Source organism: Diorhabda carinulata, chromosome 1 (genome assembly GCF_026250575.1).
Source record: "Diorhabda carinulata isolate Delta chromosome 1, icDioCari1.1, whole genome shotgun sequence".
NCBI lineage: Eukaryota > Metazoa > Arthropoda > Insecta > Coleoptera > Chrysomelidae > Diorhabda > Diorhabda carinulata.
In genome coordinates, this window is record NC_079460.1 from 34,011,647 (window position 1) to 34,036,121 (window position 24,475).

The 24,475-nt window shown below is 32.2% G+C and overlaps 1 protein-coding gene across 16 annotated transcripts; it reads left to right on the forward strand.

Moving 5' to 3' along the window:
- On the forward strand, positions 1-23,287 carry LOC130895614 (CREB-binding protein). Of its 16 annotated transcripts, none has more exons than XM_057804212.1 (24): positions 45-671; positions 1,304-1,515; positions 2,685-2,901; positions 3,920-4,279; positions 5,679-5,936; positions 7,070-7,366; positions 7,648-8,415; positions 8,501-9,154; positions 9,287-9,508; positions 9,560-9,697; positions 9,779-10,068; positions 10,447-10,604; positions 10,920-11,033; positions 12,209-12,986; positions 13,112-13,270; positions 14,167-14,400; positions 14,777-15,148; positions 15,416-15,669; positions 15,949-16,109; positions 16,401-16,637; positions 17,394-17,707; positions 20,455-20,685; positions 21,423-21,700; positions 22,308-23,287. In XM_057804212.1, exons 1-24 carry the CDS (start codon positions 590-592, stop codon positions 22,555-22,557), a joined length of 7,038 nt encoding a protein of 2,345 aa, XP_057660195.1. In that variant the 5' UTR covers positions 45-589; the 3' UTR covers positions 22,558-23,287. The 16 variants fall into 16 exon arrangements, with proteins under 16 accessions (XP_057659347.1, XP_057659043.1, XP_057660195.1 ...); XM_057804296.1 differs by having other exon boundaries at positions 58-671; positions 5,685-5,936; positions 8,504-9,154; XM_057804129.1 differs by having other exon boundaries at positions 64-671; positions 3,920-4,288; positions 8,504-9,154.
- Positions 23,288-24,475: the final 1,188 nt, after the last annotated feature.

The window sequence follows — 24,475 nt, forward strand, 5'->3', positions numbered from 1 at the left end:
TGTGATGGTGGCCGGCCAATGAACAAATAAACAGGTTTTATTAGACAAGAGAATTTCTGACAAGCGTAGAAAAAGTTTCAACAGCCGCCATTTTGCCTGTTTGAAGTCGCGTAGAAATTCAGATGATTTTCTTCTCTCATACTGTCTTATGTTCATTATAAAGGTTCGTTTTTGTAAAATCAGTGTTAGATAATATAATAGTGTTTTAATTTTGGTGACGATTTTTGACAGTTAGTGAAAAAGTTGAAAAACTTGCTTGATTAAATTAGAGATCATTGTGCAGTTCCGATGGAAGATGGAGAAAGGCAGTCGCGAAATATAGTCGACCATTCGCATTAGTCGATACTCATAATGACTGATGGTTGACTTTTATTCGATAAATATGTGCCTTGTGAGATGCATCGACTCTCGAACACTCGGTACATCGACTGTTTTGCTATGTTTCTTTCATATTTTTGCCCACAAATCATGCATTTGTTACTTGACTTACAGTAAATAGTGGATTACAGTGCTGCTAGTTTGGTCAGCCGTAGCATTGGGCCAGTGCTCGGTTTTGGCTTGGTAAACAGCAGAGTGCACCGATTTTGCCATGGCCGATCACCTTGTAGATGGGCCGCCTAATGCAAAAAGGCAAAAATTGGACCCTTTTCAGGGGCCATCGGATTCATCCGGTAAGTTTTTCAGAATATATATTTCCAACATAGTACTCTACTTGTGTTTATTTATATACAACAGCATGTTTACGGACGAAAGCGGGAGAGGCGTTTCTTTCTTAGTTTGACAATTAAAAAATTTTTATTGTACTTATTTTTATTATAAAAGAAGTGTACTAATTGCATGAAGATGTTTTAACCTGCTCCGCATGTCATATGTAAATGTCTTTTTGTGTTGATCTCACAAAGAACTATTTGCCCATTCCATCATTATTTTAAAACTTCGATATTTTAGAATTTTCTATTTATTTTTACTAGAATTTAACAATTTTGTACCTGTTTCTGTATAAATTTATTGTAACTAAAATGAAAGCTGTGTAATAATAATGTTTGGAATTGAGCCTCAAAAACATTAACCAAGATGTAATAGATACTACACTTTTGTTATTTTATTATTTGTTGAAATACTTACATACATGAGCTATCAACCTGTTGGTACCCTTTTTAATATTAAGATTACTTTTGAGTTCAGGAGTTTTTTTGAGATTCTATCACAATCAATCTTCTTTGATTTTGAGAGTACTAAGTTACCAAATAACAAAGATTTTTGATGTTATTAGAGAAGTTTACTGATGTTTTACGATTTTTAGATGTTTTATCCAATATGGACATGCTGGACTTGGAAAATGATCTTCCAGATGAACTTATGTCATCATCACCATGGGGAAGTATTTCTGATAACATGACAAGTACTAAACCACCTGCTCAAGGTCCAGGACCAGGTAGTTTACAAAATGGTATAGATAACACTGACAGTAACAACCTTAGACAACAAATGCAGCTCAATCATCTCCTACAACAGGTATGTGATGTGTTTCTATACCAAAACTACTTATACAAAAATTTAAACTAAATTTAAGTAAATTTCACTATCTTTAAAATTCTGAAAGATACTTCCTGCTGTTTTGTCTGAATTTGATGAATACCAATTTCTTACTTCTAAAATATATTTCCTAAATATTTACCTTGTTCCTGAACAAAACTTTCATGCTAGACATTATATTGTGATATGACTTGATTTCATATTTTATTGCTGTTATTTATCAACAAATATTATAAAATTGTTTCCTCTCCACTAGTCAATACATTTTTTCATTATTGCTTTTTTAGTACTTGAATATTCACAATCAATAGTTGTTTATAAAAATTGTCTTTTTTATAATAGTTCTATTGTTTAATATTGATTAGGTTGGGGTTACACTGTATATACATTGTTGCGTATGAAGTTTGATCAAAGAATTTGGTGAATGAACTTCTTTAGCAGTAATTACTTAGACTTCATCTATTTCAACTAGTATGTCTCATACCCTTATATGTTAAAACTAGCAGAGAGAAGCTTAAACATGCTCTGTCTTGCCAGTCTGCTATTATAGCCTTCTCTCTACTGTTTGCAGAGTTTTGTTGTAAAACATTGATCTTGAACTTCAAATTGAAAACACTGTTAAAGAATCTCTAAATGCTAAAATCTTTCCGGGTGATATTGTTACTAACTTGGAAGACTGTTAACAAATGGTATTACCAATTTAAGTGGAAATGAGTCTGTTGAGGATGAAAAACGAAATGGATGTCCTTGGTCCAAAAATTTTTAATGGAGATGCAAGTTGGCTTTATGGCAATGCTGCTGAGATAAAAATTTATAATTATGAAAGGAAAACTAGTGACTTATATATTTCTGAAAAATTCTATCAAAGTTGATCATTATTTCCTCAAGTGTGGGGGCATTATGCTATAAGAATTTGTTACAAAGGAACAAATATAAACTTTGAATTTTACAAAGAGGTAGTGGAATGCTTTGTTAATGATTTGCAAGGAAACATTTGAAAAGTAGGCATTGGTAACCAGAATTCCAATTTGTTGTTACCTTCTTATTCTGTTTTTAATAAGATAATTTGCCTTTTTTATCCTAGCCATTATTTAATATTTATTGGATCCAAAAATATTTTGATATAAAGTGCATTTATTTTGTTTCAGAGCAATAAGGGTTTAGCTGGGCCACTCCTACAACACACTACTGGGCCATTGGGTAATAAGAGCCCAAATCTTCAGTCACCACCTAATGTATCGGTAGCAAAGGGTGGTGTAGTAGAAATGAATCTAGGTAGTTTACCATCCAGCATCGCAACTAATACAGGTCTTCAGTCTATGGCAAACAATGGTAATTCTACCCAAGTTATGAGTTCAGTTCAAGGTAAGCAATATTTCATCATATACTAGCAAATATCCAGCAAATTTTTTCAAATACTCAAAACTATAAACAGAATATTTTACTAAGGTGATATTTTGGTAAATGTATAGATAAGAATGTTTTTCAATGAGATAGAGCTTGAGAGGAAATTGTTTACTTGATTAATGAAACCTACATTAAAATTTCATAACGATACAAGTTTATTCAATTTTATTTGCTGTAGAATATTAGTCAAATCCTCTGTCTAATTTTTTTAATAATAATTAGCTATTATGATTTCTTTCTAAGGAATGTAATTTTTGAAATTTCTTGATACCAGTACTTCCCTTTCATTCAACCACATTATTTGAACTATATCCTTAATGTTTTTATTTTAGTACATTCATAGTAAAAGGTCTGTTAAGCATGTCAATAGATCCAGAACTTTCAACAGTGTAGAATCATGAAATATATAATGATTCCATTTGTGTTTATCAAATCTTCAAAATTCTTAAATTTATAATCAACATATCAACACAGAATGTGAAAAAGTACTGAGAACAAAATGATAACTTGACCAGTTTCGAAGATATATGCTTGCTGTCAATTTTTTATTTTTTACCGCTGTTTATGCCCTGTAATGGTCTAAAATTCCTTTATTCTATTATGAAACTGTTTCTCTCAGATCCTTGCTCCTTTTCTACGTATCATTTCCCCCAGCTATTTTATACTCAATCTGGTCCCTTTTTTATCTTTAGTTCTACTGTTTTCATACTTTTTCCACTGTCCTTATTTTTCAATTAGTTTTCTATCTTGCACTTCTGTCTCCCACTGCTATTTCTATATTCCATGTTGCTATCTTTTCTCTTTAGGGATATTACATAAAAAATTAGTTTTCATATATTTCATCATTATGTCCATCCAATTAGTACCAGTACTACTTAGTAGGGCTAAATACTAATTATTAGATTACTACTGGATTTATTGAATAAATAATTTGTCGTTAAATTGTCAGATCAATGATTGTCACCGTGATCTTTAGGAATTAATAACAGTGGTGGTAACATGATAATGACAAGTAGCAATATGAGCACAATGAGTGGAATGGCAGGAGGAGGGCTGGTTGTGAGCAGTACCATAAACAAACCACTGGCAAATGCTAACATGTTTGCACCTGGTCATCCTCAACATCCTGCCAATCATAATGTAAATCAAGTTTTACCAAATGGACCCATGATGAATAGAGTTGGTATGCATTTAAATCAACGTGGGCCTCCAATTCACATTGGTGGACCGAGACTAGGGGTTGGACCACCACTATGTGGACCTCAGGGTATGACTGGCAATCCTCAATATGCCCAATATGCAAATCAAAATTCTGCTAATCAAGGTGTTCCAGTAGGTGAGTATGGTAAGAGTACTTAATTTTTATTTATTTACCGTAATGTTGCTGAAATACAATTATCAGGAATTTGACATTTCTGTTATAATGTAGTGGTGAAGGAATATTTGCAGTATTTCATAATGTAGTAGGTTAGTACTATTGGTCAGCTTGAAAATGTCCAAATACACGGTTCACCAACACTCACTGTCTGATGCGCGTTTCAATAACCAAGTAAACTGGTGTTTACCTTCAGTCTCTGAAGACGATAACTTGGTTATTAAAACGTGCGTCAAATACACAGTTCTCCTTAATTAATAGGAAATGAAAACTTGATAGAGGCGCAATTCTACTAATTTTTACCTCAGTGCTTTAAAAATATGTATTAAGTTTCTCTCATACTCTCCTGTTTCTAAACTTACTGCTAGGTAATGGATTTCATAAAAAGTATAGATAATTTTCATTTTTAACTCCCTCCATTAAAACATGAACAGCTTGAATTAGTAAAAGATCAGAAAAATGGATAATTACTTTTCAATTGGATTAACCATTTTCATACAATTTCATATAAAACATCAAGTGATAAAATTATCATATTTAGCCACAAGTCTAGATAATTGAGGGAGTTATGGGAACTTAATCCATTTTTTAGTATTTTAATGTTGCTAAAGCTGTAATTCTACTAGAGAACATATTCTAGAAATTGTGTGTTTCTTCACTTCTATTAGTTAATTACCAAATAAAAATTTTAGCGTCACTATATCTCTTACTGCATAGAAATTGGTTATTAGGGAAAAACTAACAATTGGAATAATTAATACTTTAATAAAGAGTACTGAAGATTTCTCAGTTCCTTGTACTCAATAAATGGAATCACTGTTTAGTAAATTTGCAAATCCAAGTTAATAAAAGTTGCAAAAGGTGATTAGAAGTATTAATTTATCTGTAAAGTTATGCAGACTTGCTTTTTGGTTATTTAGTTTTCATTGTTTGCATAAAACGTTAAATAAAAGTTATCAACATATTTTTAAATTTACTTATTAAAAACATATTAAATATTCAATTTGTTCAACAATAAAATAATGATATATTCAATAGTAAATATAACCTGTAGAAATGCAAACACTTCTTAGAATTAAAAATGTAATTTAATATCTAAGCTACATAAAATATGCTATCAATATTCAATAAACATTGATAACTATATCTTACATTTGATATTACATACTAAAAAATTCAAACCTTTCACTAATGACCAATAGTTTTCTAAGTATTAGAGACAATCTAAAATAATTAATCTCTATATTCTGTAATAGATAAAAATCTATTGATATTATTTAATTCGTTGTCTTATATTTTGTAAAAGTAGATGTTAGATTGACCTTTGTTATTTTTGAACTAAAAAATCTACACTTTGTAGGTGTAGTAACTCCACAACCAAAAATGAATCTTCAAAATCCATGCCCTCGTTTTGGCACTACTCAGACAACAGCAGGAACGGGAATTGGTCCTCCTCCAGGTTGTGGTGGAGAAGGTGGCATAGTTCAAACCCAACCACCTGCTCCATCACCAGCTCAGCCACAATCTGGAGCTCCAAGTGGTACTCAACCAGGACCCCAACAAGCAACTCAAAACCCCAGTGGACCTTCTGCACCGCCTCCTCCAGCACCTTCAACTGGTAAATATTGTTGGATTATCATAATATAACTGACTACCGTGCTTGAGCTCCTCTACTACTTTTCATTATTAGGTATACACAGAATAGTTAGTAAAGCACTTGATAAATTATTATTGGTCAATTCTCCTTTATGTATCAGTCAATTTTTTTATATGGAAAGGGCTTCTTTCAAATATTTATTTCAGACATGTCCCTAACATAATATTTTTCTAAATTAACCTTCTGATCTAACATTTGAGGAATTCAATATAAATAAGATCAAGTTACTATTTGTTCTGGTTTAGAGTTATAAACAAGTTTATTATCAGACTACTCAAAAAGCTGTAGTCATCATTTTTGGCTACTGTAACATGAGAAGATTGGTAGTTATCATGAAATAAAATGCTATACACAATATAAATTCAATATAAACAAACAGTGTTTGCATAAGATTATGCAAGTTTACAAAATGGTCAAGTATTTTATACTGAGTGGAAGAATATGGGAAAGGAGGGAAAAAACTGCTCTTATATTGCTCTTCCTTGAGAGATTAAATTTTATACCAAAATTATTGCTGAGCAAGATAGAAATAAAAAATTGAAGAATTGTAACTGAGTACTTCGTCACTAGATCACAAATAAAATGTCACCAAGTTCATGAAAAGTTCTGAAAAGCGACTTCAAGACCATGGATGTTGAGGCTCGTGAAGCCAAAGACCTTTGAGTAGGTTAATTTGTTACGGTGATATAGTATATTGTAAAATTACTATGCTAATGTTAGTGCTCATTTGTATTGAACTTGAATAAGCATAGATTAGTTCACAGATTAAAATTAAACTTAAACCAAAAAAAATTCTGGCATCACCCATATTGCTTTTCAGTTAATACTCAAGTTTTTTATTATTATGGCTATAACCAGTGCTTGCTACATTTGACAAAGATTAATTCAATTAACTATTTACATCCAGAATAATTGAATATATATCTCCGTTGCACAAATTGGAGATTAACCTTTGAATGTTGTAGTGTAGTTTCAAATAATTTTCTATATATAAAAAATTAGTCACATGAAAAAAAACTTCTCATAACAATGTTGATTAGACGGGGCTTCAAGCACCAATTTTAACATAAGCATTAAATCGCTTCATTAATTAGATCCAGAAAAACGGAAACTGATACAACAACAGTTAGTACTTCTACTTCATGCCCATAAATGCCAAAGGAGGGAGTCTCAGGCAAATGGAGAAGTGTGGTCTTGTACATTACCCCATTGCAAAACCATGAAAAATGTTCTCAATCACATGACTACATGTAATGTCGGGAAAAGTTGTTCAGTGGCACATTGCAGTTCATCACGACAAATAATTAATCATTGGAAAAATTGTGTGAGGACGGATTGTCCTGTTTGTTTGCCATTGAAACAAGCTGATAAAAATCGAAATAATCCAAATGGTAAGTTACTGTCAAAATGTATATCACATTTTTAAGGCTTAATTCATTTCCACTTCAATTTGTTCATAATAGTGTGTTAAAAAATCCGAGTCTGTAGACTGGAATTATTAATGCAATAAACTGTCATATATATATATATATATATATATATATATTAGTGTTCGTCTAATTCTTTATAACTAAGTCAAAATTATATAAAATATGTGGAGTTGTGAGCCTTAAAACTGTATTTTAAATAGTTGTCCTATATTTAAGCTTATATTTTATTTTTTTATCTGCAGCTGCTGCAACTGCTGCACTAAACAATCAATCTTCAAATCCTTCCGCAACAGATATGCGCAGAGCATATGATGCCCTTGGAATTCAGTGTCCTACAACAGCATCAGGGCCAAGTCCTACAGGTTTGATACCAAATCCAGGCCAACCAAGATTGAGATTATCTGTTAACTCCGGGAATGCTTTACCAAATATTGGTAATAACATGCAAGGTGTTAGGGTATTAGGACCAACAGGACCTGCTGCACCCAATGTTTCTCTACCCTTGAATAGTGATCCTTCCAATTCTGCTCAAGCTCAAGGAATTAGTCAAACAGCTGCTAGTATCCAACAAAGTGTTAATAATGTTATGTTTGGGTTGGCTAGTGGTGCAGAAGCTGCAAATCAAGGTTTAGTGAATCAATTACCTACAGGTTTACAGCCAGGACAAGTAACAGCTTCACCTGTAACAGGAACAAAAGAATGGCACCAACATGTTACTCCAGATCTCAGGAACCATTTAGTGCACAAGCTTGTGCAGGCAATATTTCCTACGCCTGATCCTCAAGCTTTATTAGATAAGAGAATGCATAATTTAGTGGCATATGCTCGGAAAGTTGAAGGTGACATGTATGAAATGGCTAATTCAAGGTCAGAATATTACCATCTCTTAGCAGAAAAGATTTACAAGATCCAGAAGGAATTAGAAGAAAAAAGACTGAAAAGGAAAGAACTGCAGTTGCAATTACAACACTCATCACAGCAACAGCAACAAATTAGACCAAATATACAAGGTATGGTCTATTTTATATTTTACATTAATATTGGTCATAAACAGGATAAATAGATAATCAGCTTTTTATGCTTAACTTTTATTAGCAGGTATTGTAGCGCGACCAGGTGTGCCTGTGAATGTTATGCCTTGTCAACAACAACCAAACCAGCAGCAACCGGGATTAAGGAGTGGTTCGCCTGCTCTAGGTGGGCCACCTATTAGTGGTCTAGGAGTATTAAATGCACCAGGTAACCGACTCATGTTTCCAGTTCAGCAGCAAAATACTCAACAACAAAATCAACAACAACCCAATGCAGTTGGTTTACCTGGACCAAGTCCAACTACATCAAATCCAGGCCTTTCACCATTCGGAAATCCTCTTTCACAGGGTAGCACGCATAACAGTACTTCAAATAGCCAATTCCCAGCTACCAGTAATGGACCAGTTAGTTTGCCCCAAGTATCCCCAGCTGGACAAAATTCTCAAGCAAATCCATTTAGTGATATGTTAAAACAAAGTCGAATCCCGCCATCACCGTCTAGCTTTGTTCAACAACCACAACAAAATCTCTCACAATCAAATCAACAGAATGTTGCTCAAAACAATACCTCTCGAATACCAACAACTTCATCTGACTCTTCAACAATGCCTCTAAATACTAACGCTGGACCAAAATCTGTTAGCTCCTCCAGGGGTACATCACCTGCACCTGCTACTCCTGTACAAGCTTCTCCTTCAGCTTTAGCAGCTAGCATGGGTGAGTTTTGACCATTTCAGTTTTTAATTAAACTAAGATACAATTTAATATTAAGGAAAGGTTTGGTATAAACATACATTTTCTATGGATAGTTTCTTTGTTACATAAATACATTATTATATTTCTTATTAGGTAAAGGTATGAGTAGCTCAGAAAGAGCTGCATTGAATGCTCCCAGACAGAGTTCATTATCCTCGCAAATGGCGGCTATTACTGCGGCTGCAGGACGAGATGAGGATTCTCCCTCTCCACCAGCAGGGGGTAGTAAAGGGAAACTTGATCAAATGAAAATGGAAACAGATATCAAACAAGAAGAACCTGAAGTACATGAAAATTTCATGGAAAATCACAGTGGTAAGACTATGAAACAGGAGATTAAACAGGAAATTAAATCAGAATCTATAGATGGATCAATGTCAATCAAAGAGGAGCCTGGATTAATCAAAGAAGAATCAAATATGTCTGAAAATTCTACTGATATTAAGCCTTCCATCAATGACACTGCCAATGCAATTGCTACAGGAGGTGATAAGAAACAGAAAAGTAAGTAGAAAATTTGTGATTTTGTTAATAAATGTTTGCGTGTCATATCGAGCATGTATTTATGCCCAATTGAATTTTCAGTGTTCAAACCGGATGAACTTCGTCAAAAATTGATGCCTACTTTGGAAAAATTGTTTAGACAAGATCCAGAAAGCATACCATTTAGACAACCTGTAGATCCTCAGACACTGGGTATTCCTGATTATTTTGATATTATTAAGAGACCAATGGACCTCTCTACTATTAAAAGAAAATTAGATATAGGTCAATATGCCGATCCTTGGGAATATGTGGATGACGTGTGGCTAATGTTTGACAATGCTTGGCTTTACAACAAGAAAACTAGTAGAGTCTATAGATACTGTACAAAGGTAAACTTAGTTTGAATTTCTCTTTTCTAAATATTTACATTTAAATTTTTCCAATTTTTCTAGTACATATTTTGATTTGTAAATTATCTTAAAATTAAGCATTGAAATTATAGTTAACTATTAAAAATAACGAATTTTTAGGACTGCAAACAAAATTTAGTGCTGTCTTTGTTATCTCATGAATTCTTTACAAAAAATTTATTTCTGACGAATTTAAGTCATTTGAGTTATAAATTATATTGTCAAATGTAATACTTCTTATGTGACCACGATGACGTAAATCAATTTTTCTATAATTTTCAATATGATAACACTGAACTAAAAAGCCTAAAATGAGGAGCTTTAATAAATATCAAGAACTATTATTAAAAATTTCAGTTATCAGAAGTATTTGAACAAGAAATAGATCCAGTGATGCAATCAATGGGTTATTGTTGTGGAAGAAAATATACCTTTAATCCACAAGTTTTATGCTGCTATGGAAAACAACTTTGTACTATACCAAGAGATGCCAAGTACTTCAGTTATCAGAATAGGTAAAACGTTTTAATGAATTCTGCTTATTTTAGTATTGAAAAAAAAAGCATTGTTACGCCCTGAAGGAGTATATCAATCTTTTTATTATCAACATGTAATCACCAAAAACTCATTGTTTGACCATTTGGTCTCCTGCATGATGCTTTGTCGATCAATATAAGAAATTTTCCTTCTGGGTGTAAAACTTTGTCACTGGGTATATACATGAAAGATATAATTTTAATACATTGTGGATACATATTCAAAAATGTTATTTTTTGTTATCTTACTTCTGCTTTGATTTATATTGACGTTATTTTTATCTCCAATTTTAGTAGTTTGAAGGCATATGGACTAGCTTCTGATAGATATACTTTCTGTCAAAAATGTTTTAATGATATTCAAGGAGATACTGTTACTTTGGGAGATGATCCAACTCACACTCAAACGTAAGTACACACCAACAATTTTAAGAAATTTTCTATCATCTTACGTTCAATGACCAGTCACTTACTCAATTTTTTTGTATTGAAGTCTTGAAACTTGATAATTTCCCTTTAATTTTTTTTATATGCTAGGTGTTTCAAATTGTCTTGCAGGGCTTCAATGCTTTATAATATGTATTGAACTGGCACTTGTAGATGATACCTCAACTAAAGAGAAATTCAGTTTTACATAAGTCTGCAATGTACCGTGTAATCATTATTTTATTTATCATTAGGCACACATCAAGATAATACACAGTTCTTCTCAATGTTGATCAGTACTTCTCTTTAGGCCCCTTGCAGTTTGTACACTTGCGTTAACGAATCACGTTCTTTGTAATGCTAGTTAGACGGCTGCTGAAAAATGGAAATTTCTTCCATTTGAGAAAACTGTAGCTGTAGAGTATTAATTATTAATAATTAAGTACCAGATACAGTTACATCACTATAAAGAAAGACGCATGAGGTTTCTGCTAGATAATGTTACAAAAAACATTCAATTTAGCTAAGTTTCATTGCTCTTATACCACCCCGTGAAGATTTTCTGAACCCCAGATCCACTCATTATTAATAATAAAATGTTCAGTAATGTGAATGGTCAATTCATTCATACTTAAGCTTCATTCCATACTCTTATGTTGAAAGCAGCCAATATCTTCAAATAATGATGGCATCTACGGATGTTATTACTTCCTTGAGAATTACAACTGAACAACACAAAAAGCTTTCTGTTCTCTTGTCGTCACATTTGCTACTAGTGCTCTCTAACAGATAGCGTTAGAAACATTGTGTGCGCATATTCACTGGTGTTAACCTATAGTATTTATTTGATTAGATAGTTTTTTTTTGTTACCCCATTTTTCTATTTTTTTATATATTAGCACCGTAATTTCTGGAGCTGTGGGTAATATTTGTAATAAATACCTCTACAACTCTCAGATGGTGTGTGAGGGTTGGAGTTGTGGTAGTAAACAGTGTGCTTAGTAGTTTCCACATTTCTAGTATAATTGCTTTTTATTTTCATCCGATTGTGGTTATCTTTTATTCTATAATTTGTTGTCTTCTGACCTATATATTTGATATTTATTTAAATGTATTATTTACAAATATAATTTCTAAATTCAATTTTGTTACTACAGTGCAATAAAGAAAGATCAATTCAAAGAAATGAAAAACGACCACCTAGAGATGGAGGCATTTGTGCATTGTACGGATTGTGGGCGAAAACTCCATCAAATATGTGTTCTTCACATAGAAGCAATTTGGCCGCAAGGTTTCACTTGTGATGAATGCTTCAAGTTTAAAGGACAAAAGAGGAGAGAAAATAAGTTTACCGCGAAACGTCTACCTACCACAAACTTGGGCACGTATATCGAAAATAGGGTTAACATATTTTTGAAAAAGAAAGAGGCCGGCGCGGGTGAAGTGTCGATACGAGTAGTTTCTAGTTCGGAAAAAGTTGTTGAAGTTAAACCGGGAATGCGTGGTAAATTCGTAGAAAGTGGTGAACTAGCTGGGGACTTTCCTTACCGAGCGAAAGCACTTTTTGCATTTGAGGAAATTGACGGAGTCGATGTATGCTTTTTCGGTATGCATGTGCAAGAATACGGTTCCGAGTGCCCACCGCCAAATACGCGACGAGTTTACATTGCGTATTTGGACTCTGTTCACTTTTTTAAACCGAGACAATTTAGGACTGCTGTTTATCATGAGATTTTATTAGGGTATATGGACTACGTTAAACAATTAGGTTATACAATGGCTCACATTTGGGCTTGCCCTCCTTCGGAAGGTGATGATTACATCTTCCATTGCCATCCTCCGGACCAAAAGATACCAAAACCTAAGAGATTGCAAGACTGGTATAAGAAGATGTTAGATAAAGGAATTATTGAAAGGATAGTTATGGATTATAAGGTTTGTGAATATTAATTATGATAAGAATTTTATTGCAACAGCCACATTTCCGTTTTTAAATAGTATTGTATTATATTATATATATACATTATAATAAATGTAAAACATAATATTGTTTTGTTTAGGACATTCTTAAACAAGCCATGGAAGATAATTTAAGATCGGCGGCCGATCTTCCATATTTTGAGGGTGACTTTTGGCCAAATGTTTTGGAAGAGAGCATAAAAGAATTGGATCAAGAGGAAGAAGAGAAGAGGAAACAGGCTGAAGCTGCAGAGGCTGCGGTAAGTACAAAGAAAAGTCAGAGAATGCTTATAAAACTATCCCCTATTCATTATAGCTTGAACAAAATATCTCAGTAGGAACAGTTAGAGCACAACAGATACCTCAGTTAGGGTACATAATAAATAGTATTCTTATTCTCACAAAAACCCTAAAGTAGTGCTAATGATTCGAGTATGAATAAAAACGGGAATAAACAGCAAAATAAATAGGAAAATGTTATGACAAATTTAAATATCACTCATTGGAAATAAACTGTAAATGTCTGAAAAAGATGGAAAAGAGTACATGAAAGAGACAAATTATCAGATGAAGGCGAGCTCATAAAACCTATTGTAATATAGTGGCAATATATACTGAATAAAAAGTAAAATGTGGTATTAAATAATAATTCCAAAAATGAAAAACCAAAGTAGATACAGATGTATACAATTAGAATGTAATCAGATAAAAATGGTGAGTGAAATAATAGAAAAATACTGCCACGAGAGAAGATTATGAAGTGATCATTGGATTCAGGAAACACATTATGAAAAAAAAAGAAAACTGAAATCCAAAAAAACGGGCTAACACTGCACTTTAAGGAAATATAAAGCAATACATCTATTCAAAAATATTTGCATATAAAACCGCAGCTTTATCGTAGGAAGTTTTGTTGCATTTACCATTCTTTGGGTACTATGATTTATCTAAAACTGTTAGTATTTGACCTCAAATATATTTAAAGATCCAAAGCATCAACAATTTGTTTACTTAATCTCAAAAGTACGTAAAGTACAATCATATTTTGACAAATTTGATATTTACTGATTTGCTACATAGATATTTTGATAATTTGTCTGGACAAATTTTTTTGTATTCATTTGTATTTTTGGTTCATGTTTTCATTATCTTTCAGATATTTTCCTCGATGGAGGAAAGTGAAGTTGGTCCTGATGGCAAGAAAAAGGGCCAGAAGAAAGCCAAAAAGAGTACAAAGTCAAAAGCAAATCAAAGAAAAAACAGCAAGAAATCCAATACTCCCCAAACTGGCAATGATTTGTCTGCCAAAATTTTTACTACTATGGAAAAGCATAAAGAAGTTTTCTTTGTTATTAGGTTACATACTGTACAGTCCGCTGCTAGCTTAAAGGTAAAGTGTATTCAATTTTACAAATTTGTCAATGAATTTTGTCATTATAACATCCTATACTAAAATTGATCATATTTCTTTTTAGCAAATAATGATTTTCACACTTTATAATGTTTATTAGAATATAATGAATAACTACTTTTTGCTAATGAACTTAGTTGATTTTGTATGCAAAAATGTATCCACTCAGACCATTGTTATTTCTTTCAAATTCTCACTATATCACATTTATGAAAAAACAAAAATCTTTCAAGAATTAGATATGCGAAGAACATATTTTTTCTTGCACACTATGTTACTAATCCTTAGAAGAAATTTTTTTATACATCAAATGTATGTGTCCCCAAATTTTGAAGAATTTATCTTGTTATTACAGCCAATTCAGGATCCTGATCCTTTTATAAACTGTGATTTAATGGATGGTCGAGATGCATTCTTAACGCTCGCCCGAGAAAAACATTATGAATTCTCTTCATTGAGGAGAGCCAAATACAGCACCATGTCTATGTTGTATGAATTACATAATCAAGGTCAAGATAAATTTGTATATACTTGTAATAGTTGTAAAGCACATGTGGAAACAAGGTATCATTGTACCTTATGTGAAGATTTTGACTTATGTATACAATGCTATGAAAAAGAAGGTCATCCTCACAAGATGGAGAAACTTGGTTTGGACATAGACGATGGAAGCTCCCCAAGTGATAGCAAAGCCAATCCTGGAGAAGCACGAAAATTATCGATACAGGTAGATAAAGTTTACAATTATGTGTTGTTTCAATGAATAATATCTGTTCTCTGGAAAAATTCTGATACTAATGCGTATGATTAACTCCCTAGTATTATTATCACTTATGTGATGTTTTGCGTAGTAATTTTACTCCTTAGTATTCAATTTTTTTTTGTTGCAAGTAAAAAAATAAAGGATTTTATAATAATAATTTTATCAACAATGTTCTCTGAAAAATGTCCTATATAGTAAGTAGTGTTAATAATGATTTATACCTTTTTTCAGCGTTGTATTCATTCATTGGTGCATGCTTGTCAATGCAGAGATGCAAATTGTCGATTGCCGAGCTGTCAAAAGATGAAACGAGTAACAAATCACACCAAATTGTGCAAAAGGAAAACAAATGGTGGTTGTCCCATTTGCAAACAACTTATTGCTCTTTGTTGTTATCATGCTAAACACTGCCCAGAAACCAAGTGTCCTGTACCATTTTGTTCTAATATTAAACATAAACTCAAGCAACAACAATTACAACAGAGGTGAGTACTATATTTTTATGAAAATATATATCATTGAAAAGTAATTCATTATTCAAGTAAAGGTATCTCATACATTTAATGTATCAGTTTAAGTAATTTTTATAAATTCTGAATAGCTGAATATAATTTTTTTGTCAGTTATAGTATTACATACACAATTAAAAATCATTTGAAAATTATAAGAATGCAGTAGTTACAGTGGTTTATTTTATTACTTATATGTGTATATAGTATATATACATATATATATATATATATAATTAATTTCCATAATTTCAGGTATCAACAGGCGCAACTACTTAGGAGAAGAATGGCTGTGATGTCAAGAACAGCTCCAACAACGAATCCATGCCCAGGAGCGGCTAATATCGCAATATGTGTTGCTGGAGTACCATCGGTGGTACCTACTGCTGTTAGTCCAGCAAATACTTTGAATGCCGGTGAGTATTTTTATAATAGTTTCATATGTTTACATTGAATTACAATATTCAATTAGAAATCTCCATATTTCTTATTTTTTCCAATTAATGCTTTTTTCTAAATTAAAGCAGTAGGGCTTTACCAATAATATAATTTAAATAGAAGAATATTTTCATAGATCTCATCATTTTTGCTACATTGTTAATTTTTTTTTTAAATATTTTTTTTGAGATGATCTGTTTGAACTACCATTTTCACAATTACATATTTTTTTAGTTACAATTATTAGGTGAATGTATAATTTATTTCAGGTTTACCTAATCCTGCAATGGGAATACAACCTCCACATCAACCTGGTATAGGTTTAAAACCAGGTGCTCAAACTCCACCAGCTAATGTACTCCAAGTAGTGAAGCAGGTTCAAGAAGAGGCGGCCCGACAGCAAGCTCCGCATGTGAGTTATGGTAAAGTCAGTCCTGGTCAAGTGCCTGTACAAAATATGCCTCCACCTCAAATTAGGAGCATGGGACATCTTGGAGCTGGGCAAAGTGAGTCACTAATTTGAGCTCTTATATAAATCAATTTATAGTTCCAAAAAGTTTACCTTATTGTAGTTACTGGATATCCATCTGAAGGTCTCTTCGAATTTTACTAACTATATATTCCTTTTCTACGATTTTGATTGATCACACCAAATAACATTTTCTCATTGGTCTATTTAGTTTTTATAGGCCTTTGTGCATTCTGTTCTATTTTTCTCATGTTAAATTGCTTGTTTCAGGTTTTAATATTTTTCTTTAAAGTTGTGGTAATTTGATTTAATCACATTTTAAAATGTTGAACTTCTCCATATATTTTCTGTGCCCTTACATGAAGCGTCCAACATGGAGTAAGAAACAAAACATTTATCATCAAAATAGAGAAGTTTAAGTTTAAACTTCTTGAATATGGAATATCCCTCATGTTACCAGTTAATTCTACTAGATACCTAACCTAACCATTTGTAACATGAGGCAACAAAATTAGGAGAATAGAGCTAGAAGACTAGAACCTAAAAGATATATCTATCTGGATTTACCATTATACTTGGAAATCCAAGTAAAATAAAAGGAAGTGAAAAAGCAACTAATCCTGAAGAAAACAGTTCACAGTGCTATTGTCAGGTTTTATTGTTAGACTTAGTTGTTATTATCCATTGTTCTCCAACTGTTTCTTTAATTGTTTAGAAATTGAGAAGCTCAAACTATAATTTCCTCCAGCAATGAATAGATTATTCTGCTCTATATTTGACATTTTGGTTTCAGGTGGTGGTAACCTCTTACCTATGGAACAGTGGCAACCAAGGTATCCAAGTGCGGTAGCGCCGGGTATTAGACAACAAGGTCCACCTATCATGCAACCAGGTCAGATGGGTCAAACTCCCATGCAAACGAATCAAGCTGGTGTTCGACCAGGTGCTACACCCATTAGTGCACCAGGAAACATGATGCAGAAACAAGCGTTACAACAGCTCATGCAAACCTTAAGATCGCCGCAATCTGCTGAACAGCAACAGCAAATTCTGACGATACTTAAGTCAAATCCACAGTTAATGGCTGCATTTATAAAACAGAGACAGGTAAATTTTATTGAATATTTTATTACTTATATTTGGACATGATACTTTAATTATTGACATTTTTCATCAAGAATGACTTATTTAGCTGTAATCAAGAGTTAGTGTGTAGGCGTTTATCTCTCCCAGATAAAAGAATAGACAGATGAAGGATCATAGTCAATAAAAAAAATGTATTATTATTTATGTACCAGAGCTGTATGTACATGATCTGGCTTTGAAGCTGCTCAAATTCCAATTAACACATGATGAAACATGCATCTTTAAATACTTGAAAAGAAAAGTAGAGTTTCAGATATAAAAAGAACCAATTAAAAATTTATTGACCTATAGGCATTGCATCAACTTGTGGAAAACATGATCCAACGTTTCGTTATGTTGAATTATTCTCAACCAATTTTTCAAGAAAAAAGATAATTGACCTATAGGCATTGCATCAACTTATGGAATACATGATCCAACTGTTCATTATGATGAACTATTCTCAACCTCAAAATGTTATATGTTTGAAGTTAAATTAGTTGCATTTGCTATACGGGCTCTGTGCGCTGACTTTATGGAACTTTAGTCCAAAGTTGAAAAATCATTTTTGGGATTGTTTCAAATAAACTGAGGTTTTGTATATGGAATGTACAAATTATGGGATTGTTAGTTTTTCTGCTAATATACTACATAAAGATGAATTGAGATAGATACTGGAGAATTTTGTATTTTGAATTTGAAATGAAAACAAGTTTAAATACAACAATATAGATTATGAAGATGGTAAATGGAATAATCACACCTCCTAACTATATCCAACCTATAGGCACTGAATTGAGATTTTTGGTTCATCTGAGAAGTACAACTTGTGGATACCCGGATATTTAGAAGAATTTATACTTTGTATTCTAAGTGAAGAAAAAATCAAGATAAATACTCATCTTATGATTTAATTGTTTCAGAATGAAAATGTCGAGTTACAACATCAGAGTTTTATAGTTTTGCCCCAATTCCTTCAGATCCTATTGATTTTCCTTCCTTAACATGTAATTTGTAAGGTAAAAATAACCAAACTTGATTTGTTTTTTATTATACACTTTAGAGCATAAAATTGAGTCAGTTATTTTTGATTTTTTTTCTGTTACATATTTTACTAAATGATTGAAGAAATTAACTAAAAATTTTTGCCAAAAACGTCAGGAGGGTCCCTCACATAAATTCCTGAAAACTCTCATCATAGTTTTTAATTAAGTACTCATAATTATTTATTATATTTGTTATAATAATTCTCCCTTCCTTTGTCAATGCAAGTGTATTGGGACTGGTAGAAAACCTGTTCATGAAATACAACTTATTGTAGGTTGATGATTAGCACGAAACATGTCTCTCAATGGAGTAACTTGTATGGCAGATATAATAAAAAACTGGTTTGTTAGCTCACCCCAAAAAATTCTAAACTTAACAAACAGAAGTGAGAACTTTTTCGTTAGCAATGATTGTGTTATGTAGGATGTTATGACGGATGTAGCTGAGACCTTTAGAGATTTACTATGTGTATTCATACATATGTTCTATAAATTGTTGTTAATACCAGAGAAAGGAATATTAGCCCCTGAGAAGAGAACATTTGATTCAATTTTTCACTGAATAAAACTTCACCAACATAAGTTTGTTGTAAGAAACAATCACTTAATAAACTATGTTACAACAAAAAAAGATATCTAATATGGCTGACTCTAATTTCATGTTTTTCAGTTATTATATCTTGAGATGACATCATATTCATTTTTCTCAAAACTGTATATTCCGCTTATACAAATTTTTCTTTTGCTATTTTTCGACAACTATCATGTTTGGAGAAACAATAGATCATAAAAATAAGTCCACACTATTCCATTCAGGAAAATGAAAGGTGAATACCCAAGCTGCACACTATTTGCTACTTTTGTGTAGTCTCTTGATTTCTTATGTTCAATTGAATAAGTTAAGTAGTTTTAACATTTACTCTGTGGGTAGATAGTTAATGTCTTAACAATATGTTTCTCAAAAAATGATATTAAGACTTTATCCTCTCAGTTTTTAATTTGCTAATTTTTCAATATTTATATATCACAAAATGTTTTACTCAATTTTTTGAATCACTGGAATAAGTTATATTCATAATTTTAATTTTTAATAATTTTTTGTCTCAACTTCCTAGTAATTTTTATATAATTTTACTAGACACTTTATTAGATTATAAATTAAATATACTAAATTCAAACTGAAAGGGTTATTTCAGTTTTAGTTCAGCATAGTTATTTTATACTCTTTACTTACAGTTTGCAGTATTGTTTCATATTTGTATTTGCGGAGAGTTTCAGATTGAATGGGGTGATTGCATCTCAATTAATATGAATTTTTTATATAATGAAGCCTTAATATAAGATGAAATACAAAGTATAGCACAACAATAAGATGGAATCTATTAAACGTTTTTTTAAGGTAGCTAACTTTTAAATTATGTTTTGAGGCTCAGTTATAACTACAGTAATCACCCGTTTTCGTTCCTAAAATGAATGCCACCTTCAAACTTATGAAAATGGTTAAATGTGAAAATAATAGGCGTGGTACCATTTAATGGCAGTATCATAAGCTTCACTGTAGCATTCATGTTTTTAAATTATTCTAAAAAGAAATACAATGAAAAATGTATTGTATCTTAAGGCTTTATTTATAAAAAGAGCTAATCAATTAGTTAATTTGTTGAAATGTCAATTCTTTTCTAGCAAGCACAAATACAACAAGCAGGTGGTGCAACTCCTTCCCAGCAGCAACTGCAACATATCTTGAATCAACAACCTAATGCAACCCAACATCAAAACAGGGTGCAAATGCAGGCAGGTTTAATAAACCAAGCACAACCACAGGGCCTCAACCCAGGTCCCGGACAGGGCCAGCCCATGGCGCAACAGCAACAATGGTTCAAACATCATCAGATCCTCGCCATGAGACAACAGGTAAGATTATTACTTAGCCCTTTTGTATAGTTGATGTCTATTTTTTCTTTCTAAGGACATAATCACAAATATTATTCACTAATTTCTCCCATTTGTTAAGAAGTTTTCTCTTCCTGATCTATAAAATATTTTCTTAACTGCTCATCAAGCTGATACCTTTATAATTATTTAATTTTCATTCTGAAAACCACAAAAGCCACTCCATGATATTTAACACCTGTTTGTTCCCTTATAAAAAATCTAGTTCAAAATTCATAACAATTTGGAATCTTTCTTGCTGAAAGGTAAATTCAATAACCTATACACCACATTACTGGAAAAATTTTGTTGTGTGTATAATTTCCAAATAAAACCTCTTGAAAGCTACTTACCTTAAACTTTTCCATTTTATTAATTGAATAAAATATCCCAATATTACTAAGATTTATTTGTTTGGATCCCAGTCACTAATAACTTTATTCATCCTGTATTTAAGTTGAAAAAACTTGTGTGGATCATATTATATTTCAAAAGGACTGTCTTAAAAACTTATGTACATAAATTTAATCAATATAGATATAGGTTAAGCTGTTCAAACGGGATGTTTTTGGCTCACAAGGTATCTGAAATTGTTACTTACCATGAAGTATTTTAAGAATTGAATTAAATTGATGTACATATTTTGCGATAGGATGCAAATGACGAATATGCTTTTACAAGATTGTCCAAACTATAACTTGAACCATCATTCTTTTTAGGCGGCGGCTCAACAACAGCAGCAGCAGCAGCAACAGCCTGGTTTCCAACAGCCTGGTGCCTGTCCAACTTATCAGCAGAGGCTACCGGGTATCAGGCAACCACATATGGGCTACAACAATTCGTTTGGCGACCAGCAATACCCACCCATGCAAGGTCTGAAACCAACGCCATCACCTTTACCATCGCCACAGGGCGTAATGGGACCACCTCAGGGACAAGGCATATCTGTGCAACAGCAACAACTGATGCAAAGTGTTCGAAGTCCGCCTCCGATAAGGTATAAATTAGTACTAACTACCTGATTTATTTTAACAAAAAATAGATAATCTTTTTTGGAGGATTCACACAAAGGACACACTTTTGTCGCAGAATTTATAAAATCTCAATTATAATTTTTTTTAATTACACCTTGTTGGCCATTACAAATTTTCCTAATTTTAAAAATATATAATCCTTTGCAACAAGCTATCACATATTGGCTTTTTAACAAAATATCACTGATTTCTAGTCCCTGTTCTCAACATTTACAATAAGTACAAAGTTATAACCTCTTCAGTTGTTTTCTATTTGTAAATATCGAGGAGAGTGGTGTCATCTGCAAATATGGGGTAATTTTCACTAAGTCCAGTATATAATAAATACAGTACTTATTTGTCGAAACTTCCTAATTATATTTCATAGTTCACAGTAACCAGTCCGTTAAATTTTCATTTCATATTATAATTTTATACAATTGATTTTCTGTCACAAGTGCATTAACCTTGAAAACATTATTCAGTTATTCTGCAAGTGTATTGTTTTTGGACCAACCTAAAATTTTAAACACTTTATTAGGAATACTTTACGTGATTTGTCTCAATTAAAAATATTTTATTTATTTTCAGGAGCCCTCAACCGAGTCCGTCTTCGCGCACGGCACCAAGTCCTCGAAACCAGACAGTAGCGAGTCCTCGAGGTCCTCAACCTTCTCCACACGATCTCGCGACAGCGTCTGAGATGTTATTGAGTCAAAATCACTCGAATTCCCTTCATCCGCACGCCTCGCCCGTTGCAGCACCAAACCAAGACTCAAATAACGAAGTGCCGACTATGACTCCACAAGACCAGTTGAGCAAGTTTGTGGAGCAACTTTAGTGGTGCAATGTACTTCTTTCGAGACGGTTATCAGACTAATAAAAGTGATAAAAAATATATTTATATATCTTATATATTTGTACATACTGTAGATTGTCAAAATATGAATTGTATTATGTTGTAATGATTATATATACAAAATTGTACATATGTTTGATAGACAAACTGTATCATATTATACATATACATATTTAATATTTAGTGAATTACTTGAGTGAAAAAATTGAGATACCTTAAAGTATTTATGGCTTTGCGAGGCTGTGTTTAAAATTAACGGATTGTTACCTAGTGAATGGTAGACTTTGGCATAGCTACGCATCTGTTAATCATTTGTTTTATTTTTCCTTTTTTATTTTTACAATTTTCAAATAAATATGACTTGTTAGGATAGTCGAGATGTATAAAAAATGAAGTAAATCAATTTTACCGAAAAGTATAGTGTCGCGTCGGTAGCTATTGTGATGGTGGTCTTTTTAAAAAATAAAACTCCATTTGTTTTTTATATACATATATAATATATTTATAATTTATAATCTTTCGTCTTGATTTCGTATGTTACACCATTCCACGAAGTGTGGGGTGCGGTGCTGGCACAAATGACAATCCTGACGCCCACGCCAGTGCAATAACTTATTGAAAAACTCCCTCCTCTAATTTATTACTGAAAATAAAGCAACTAGATTACTTAGTGTTAAGTATTATATAAAAGAAAATAAACAGTAATTCTGAATATTACATAACTTTTTTTCCTTCAAAGATAACCTTAAAGGTTTAAGTGAATGTCTAAAATCATTTATTAATTTTCTCAAAAAAATTGAAGTCTACTTATCTTTTTGATAACAAAATCAATATTCCTTGAAATTCGTTAAGTTGAATTTATTATATATTTTAAAATGGATAATTCACATGTCTGAAAATTGTAACTCCACTACATTTGTGAAGAAGCACATAAACAAAAATGTCAATTATAATCAGTAATAAAAAGTAATTTTCCAGAATGACGATTTGTATTCACCTATGTTTACTCAGAATTCATAATGTCATCTTTGTAGAGGATCAAAATAAAACTGGTTCATTACATTCTCTTATCACCATACAATTTTCACATATATTTTGCAATCTTAGTGATATGATGTTGGGCACCAGTTGAATACCCTTAAGTATTTTATTACTTGTCGGATAAACTGATACCATCTTGATTTTTTGATTATCAAATCTTGCTGAAATGTAAGTAGCATGATCATTTGAATACGTCACAGAAGTGATGAATATTTTTGTACCAAATCCCTGATCTCAGACCCATCAAATCTGTTATAAACCAGTCACAGTTTAACTAATTAATAACACTATTGCGAAACTACATTACTATACAAAATTTCTTGATTTTCAGAGAACCTTTTGCCAAATACTAAATGGTATAAATAAACAGTACCTGGATGACCGAGTTTTTTTCGGTATTTTGTGTTTCTTAGAAATTATATTTAAATACGAATTACATACTGATGAAATATGAATATTTTCGATCTTATCGACATAATAATAAAAAATTGAACTGGTTATTTAAATGAAAAATCACAAGTGCAATAATATTTTTGTCATCACAGTTTTAATTTTAAAATCAGTTCTTAATCTAATACTTTTTCTATACTATATTGCGGGTATGTCGAGGATTTTCATTTGGAGGATAAACTTTTAACGTAACTCGATGCTTATCTCTAAAAAAAGCCACATAAGCATGTCATGCAAGAAGACCGGACTTGACTTATCAACCCCAACAGATTCGAAAGTTTGTCCTTAGGATTTGTGGACCGTCGTGGCAAATGCAGATCTGACAGAAAATTGGTGACGCTACATGGTGCATCCCAGTTGTACTTTTAATGGGTTAAAGGTTATCGTTGGTATATGTACTTCTTTGCCG